The sequence below is a fragment of the Odontomachus brunneus genome, unplaced genomic scaffold, assembly GCF_010583005.1.
Source record: "Odontomachus brunneus isolate Ranch 3 - 2012 unplaced genomic scaffold, Obru_v1 Obru_scaffold_012, whole genome shotgun sequence".
NCBI lineage: Eukaryota > Metazoa > Arthropoda > Insecta > Hymenoptera > Formicidae > Odontomachus > Odontomachus brunneus.
In genome coordinates, this window is record NW_022639462.1 from 2,883,710 (window position 1) to 2,889,669 (window position 5,960).

Here is a 5,960-nt window from a genome sequence, read left to right on the forward strand (position 1 = left end):
AGAGAGAGAGAGAGAGAGAGAGAGAGAGAGAGAGAGAGAGAGAGAGAGGAGTACCGGATTTAAGCTGCTTTATCGGGTAAATTATCTAACACCAAAATAATTTTTAGCCTGTAATAATGCTCAGACATCGGAAGCCGACTTATGGGATTCCGACAGCATCTGCAGCGTGGAAACGCTTGTGAGCGAGACCGTCGTCGCCGCTGTTGAACCCGCAGGTAAGGCGGCATAAATATTATAAAATAACAAAAGTGTCATTTTAAAATCGATTTATGCGATATAAGTATAATTTTACTTTCAGAAAACAGCGAAAATGATACCGGCGCTAACGAAACGCTAGACGCCGCCGCTGCCGATGTGAACGACGCCGAGGGCGACGACGGGAACGCCGACGACGAGGATGACGACGAGGATGACGACGACACTGACGACAGCTATAGCGTCGACAGAGACGATGGTGATAGACCCGACAGCGACGACGACGACGACGACGACGACGAAGATGATGACGACGGCGATGATGGCAACGTCGCCGTCGTCAATGACGCCGGCAACGACGTCAATGTCGACGAAGACAGCATCGAGAAGAGTAACGAGGGAGAGGAACGCGACGACGACGACAATGCTGGGGGCAATGATGAAAACGTTCGCCGTTATCGAGAGCCGCTTTCTTCGGCAATATCGGGTAAGAACTTTTGCGTGCGAACCCACGCGGAATTCTCTAGATGTTTATTTTTATTTACGTTCGAATTTAATCCAAATTGATTGTAAATGAAATTAGAACCGAGTTACTCGCCGGTTAGCTACCATTCCGACGAAGATTGTATGCCACATATTCCCGACGCGGAAAAAGAAGAGGAGTGGGAGAGAATACTGTGGGAGGGTAACGCTGAAATCCCTCCGGAATTACGAATTTTTCCCGATTCCCCGGTATGGGGTTCTAGTCAGGAATTATCGTATCTCAATTCAACGCCGGAAGAGTAAATTCGAACGTGAGTTATAAGATGGCTTAAAATATTAAATATTTTACAGAGCTCGCGTTTCTAATTATTTTGCATTACTCTTTTACAGTACAACAAGGAGGCACACGTGGACGCGCTCTCTCCTCCGAAATGGAACCGGCGCGAGAAGAGTCTGGAGGAAGAAGAAGAAGAAGAAGAAGAAGTTCCTCACCAGCGCGGTAATATTGAGTTTAATTATATTGAAATTTGGGAGGAAAACGCGCTGCGGTTTAGAAATTTCCATATATTAGTACGAGAGACTAGTATAAAGATTCTCTCACCCGTCGAAAGCACAGACATCACCAAACATTTAGAAAACGCATTCCGCGAAATCTATTCTTACGCCGTTAATTCCGCTAACGCGAGCGATTACGTGAGCCTGTCTTTCACCTCGACGGCTTTAACACGCGGGCCGGCCGGCTTGTCGTTTCGCCCGGTGCGAGACTTGACTCACGAGGATATCTGGGGCCTCGTAAGCTCGGTAGCGCAGAGCGCCGGGGGTCACGATATCGCGGAACGTTTTTTAAGGGGTAACACCACTCTAGCGATTGAAAAAAGGCCTAATTTTCTGAATTTATTGTGGGAAAATGAGAAAAGGAATAGGATTTTCCTTTTGAGGGTTAATTGAGTATGTATTAAAGTATAGAAAGAAATTTTTTTTATTGACATTTGTAAACAAAATGGCGGCGATATAGCATATTTCCCAAATAACTTTTTTTAAAAAGTTCTCCACGGGCGGACACATATCTTGAAAAGTTTTCGACCTGGAACAACAAACCAAAAATTTTCTTAATTTAGATGTTATTGGCTAGAGAAGTACGTAGCGATTTTTTTTTAATTGATTTTTGTAGAAACTGTGCACTAATGAAGAAAAAAATCGATTTTTGACCTAAAAATGTGTCAATCAATTGTTTATTAAAAAAAATTTACATTCAATCAAAAAACGGCTACGTACTTTTCTGAAGAACGTAATTATGAAGTTACTGTTAAAATTTGAAATCGATCGGTGGAACGGTCTTTGTGCAATGTGTCCGCCCAGTTCGAAAAAAGTGATTTTGAGATAATGGCGTTTAAAGTTTTTCAAAGCCTTTTATTGTTGAAAATTTTATTTTACCTTTAATCTGCAATGCCTGCTCCATACATTTGGCCTTCTAAATTGATGCTCGCTTCCTCCTCTTCCTTCCTGGACGATTTTAACGACATTCTCGCCTTTTTAGCCTCCTCTGAAAGGGATCTCTCCGAAAGTTTGATCCGGCGCTCATCTGCTTCCACGCAAAAATTATAGCAATTGGGTCCAATTTTCATGTCCAATCCCTGCATCACCCTCATCACACTTGATAATCCATCATTAAATATGCTCGTAGCAATGTATACGGCAGTATCAAGGACGTGCTTGCCACTGGAAATAGTTTTTGGAGCCATTGACCACACTGTTGTATTCAGGCTCTCCTTGCTGTTTTGCGTAAAATCGCCTAAGCAACGAAGGAGCAGGTCATCGCGACTCAATTCTTCGTAGATCGGAAGAATAGCCTCATAAACTTGTTCCGACATAGGCGTTTTATGAGTGTGCGCTGACCCCGTTGCACGTGCTTTCTGTCACGAGCACCAAGAGTCCTTTCCGGGCGGGCACCGGTTGTGTTGTGGGTTGGCGTCGGTTGATAATTTGTGATGCAATGTTGCATAAATATCATTTTTCATTTTATCAATTGAATCAGGATTTCTGCAAATTGCCAGGCCGTAATATATTGACAATTCATCTATTAACTTACCAGTCAACTTGCCTTTTCCCCAAAGTCCTTTTGTTGACTGTTTTAGTTTTCGAAGGCGAGAGCCCATCCGCTTTTGGACATGATCAATGCACTCCTTCTTTTTAACGATAAAATCTTCATACGGCTGTGAATCCATAATGCCTTTGAATATTTTAGAATCCCCGTCTCCCACGTAGTTGGCATATTTCATATCGAATAATGATTCGGAACGCTGAAACATCTCTATGACGGCATCTACCTCCTTTCACTCGGTCGGTAATAGGGCCGCTTATTATCGACTTTTTTTTCGTTATAAGACCAATTGCATATCATTTTTATGACTCTAAAGTACATTTTAAGCCAAAAAAAATCGATTTTTCAAAAATTCTAGAGTGGTGTTACCCCCTAATAACGGTGTACAATGTCGGGATGCCCTCGGGCCGAGGGGGAAAATCGAATAAATTAACGCACGAAGATGTGGTAAAACGCTCGATTTTAAATATAAATAATCAGGATAATATGTGTCTCCCGCGCTCCTTCGTCGTGGCTTGCGTTTATTGCGAACGCGGTACAATACGCACGGGCGAACTTCATAGAAAATGGGAAAATATAAGACACCCATATTCCGCGTTGCAAAGACGTTTGGCGGAAGAATTAACGAGACACGCTGCTATAGTTATACCCGAGGAAGGATGCGGTATCCCGGAGATCGAGCGTTTTCAGCAGCTTCTTTCGCTAAAAAATATCGCGATTGTCATTTATAATTTCAGGAGTTTCGGTCGCGGAATCCCTCCGTTATATGACGGACACTCGACGCTAGCCTCTCGTTCTCGTATAGCCAATTATACACGAAATATAATGTATTACGAGCGCTCGCAGCATTATAAGCCTATTTTAAATTTAAAAGCCGCCTCGGCTAGTAGATATTATTGCGTTCCCTGTAACAAAGGTTACAGTCATGGGTCATCGGTGCTCAAATACGTGTCCGCAATGCCTCGGTGCACCGCTGTGCGAGAAGCTAGACGCGCGATTGATCGCCTGCGACGCATGTAACCGCGTGTTTTACGGCGAGAGCTGTTTCGAACGTCATCGCGCGCCGAAATCTTACGCCGGCAAGTCGCCGTCGAGTGTCTGCGATGCCGTGAGATTTTGCAGCGATTGCGGGCGTTTGAAAAGATCGGGCGCAAAACACGCGTGCGGCGCGGCTTATTGTCGCATATGCTGCGCATCGAAACCGCTGAATCACTTGTGTTTCATGCGACCGCTTCAAGGGAGTCACGTATCGGCATCGATCAACGCGAAAGAACTCAAAAATGTCGACGAAACCGATGATAACCACAATAATGACGATGCGAGAACAGATCGGAAGGGTCGCGCCGCGTTTATATTTTACGACTTCGAGACGCGACAGACGAAATGCTCGAAGGATGCGCGAACGTTAAAACACACGTAGTTACTCTCTGCGTCGCGCAGCAAACGTGCGAAGCTTGTCTGGGAGAGGACGATATGGCGTTGCGATGTCGTTGGTGCGGGGTGCGCGAATTTGTATTTCGCGATGATCCGGTAAAACAATTCGTCAATTTTGCAACGAGAACGACGAAGCGTTTCTCCTGCTTCATCTGTATCGCGCACAATGTGGTGGCGTTCGACTCATAGTTCATCCTGCGCTAACTGGTCGAGAGCGGACGAGGACGAGGACGGACGAGCCGAAAGTAATATTAAACGGGACAAAAATTGCATTACTAACCATGGGACGGACAAAATTTCTCGATATCGCTAATTACATGTCTATGCGGCTGTCGGCGTTACCGAAAGCTTTTGGACTGAAGGATTCCGTCGCCAAAGGCGTATTTCCGCATTTATTCAACACAATTAAAAATCAAAATTATACCGGGCCGCTACCGGATATTGATTATTATTTTCCGGATACGATGAAATCGGACGAACGCGAACAATTTTTAACGTGGCAATGACGCGGAAATGATGGGTAAAAACGCGGTGTTTAATTTTCAACAGGAGATAGTGCGCTATTGCCGGAACGACGTAGATATTTTTCGACGAGCGTGTCTGGCCTATCGAAAAATTTTTCTAGACCGCGGAAACGTGTGCCCGTTCGAAGAATGCACGACTATCGCTTTGACGTGTATGAAAATTTTTCGCAAAAACTTTTTGCGCAAGAAGGAAATTGGGATAATCCCGCTCGGCGGTTATAGGGGTGTCAACGCGCAATCGCGTAAAGCGCTGCAATGGTTATTGCTGATGGAGCATGAGCTCGGATGCACGATAATTCACGCGAGAAGAGGTTGAGAACAGCGTTTATCGGAAGGCTTGCTCGTCGACGGATATTATGAGACGGAGAATCCCCGGCAGCATCACGTGCTGCAGTTTCACGGTTGTTTTTGGCACGGATGTCTCGAGTGTTTTCGCGTGAACCGCGACTGACCGCTCTCAACCATGTCACGCGAGGATACGATCGAAGCGCGTTACGAGCGCACACTCGTGACAATGTGTCGTCTTAGAAAACGGGGGTACGTCGTTACGGAAAAGTGGGAGTGTATTTTCGATCGGGAGCTGCGCGAAAGTCGTAAGATACGCGAATTTGTTGAGAATCATCCCATGTTGAGAAACAATCCCCTTGAACTTCGCGAGGCGTTCTACGGCGGGCGTATGGAAAATATCGTCACGCGGTACGAAGTTACGGATACGGAGAAGATACGCTACGTGGACGTGTATTCTTTGTACCAGTATGTGCTGAAGACGGATGGTTTTCCGCTCGGTCATCTGGACATTTACGTGGGTGGGGAGTATTGCGCCTTGATCGGAGCAGGCCCCGATTTTAACTTTGACGCCGTAGAAGGTTTCGTACGTTGCAGAGTGCTCGCGCCGCGTGATCTCTTTCATCCGGTACTCCCTTATCGCGTGAACGAAAAATTGCTATTCGCGCTTTGTCGCAGCTGCTGCAAGACATTTTCTCAGACCGCGTGTACGCACAACGACCCTGCCGATCGCGAATTCGAAGGCGCGTGGGTGTCTTGCGAGTTACGCAAAGCTATCGAGAAAGGTTATCGCGTCACGAGCGTGAGCGAAATATGGAGCTACGAAATCATGCGATACGATCCGGTTACGCGGCGGGGGGGATTGTTCACCGAGTATATACTGCTTTCTGCAATTGAAGCAAGAGGCTAGCGGATGGCCGAACGAATACGCGAATAAC

The 5,960-nt window shown here is 45.9% G+C and overlaps 2 protein-coding genes across 2 annotated transcripts in view; both read left to right on the forward strand.

The window, feature by feature from the left end:
* LOC116840893 (serine-aspartate repeat-containing protein D-like) overlaps nt 1–981 on the forward strand; it is an 18,008-nt gene extending 17,027 nt beyond the window's left edge. Inside the window, exons 2-5 of the mRNA XM_032808219.1 lie at nt 108–215; nt 299–454; nt 500–682; nt 779–981. Of these exons, the coding sequence (XP_032664110.1) occupies nt 108–215; nt 299–454; nt 500–682; nt 779–981 (650 nt within the window). The remainder of the gene's footprint in view (nt 1–107; nt 216–298; nt 455–499; nt 683–778) is intronic.
* A 1,289-nt stretch (nt 982–2,270) lies between these two features.
* The window catches only part of LOC116840894 (probable DNA polymerase), a 4,605-nt gene continuing 915 nt past the window's right edge, over nt 2,271–5,960 (forward strand). Inside the window, exon 1 of the mRNA XM_032808220.1 lies at nt 2,271–5,895. Coding sequence (XP_032664111.1) covers nt 5,201–5,895 — 695 coding nt within the window. The 5' untranslated portion in view covers nt 2,271–5,200. The remainder of the gene's footprint in view (nt 5,896–5,960) is intronic.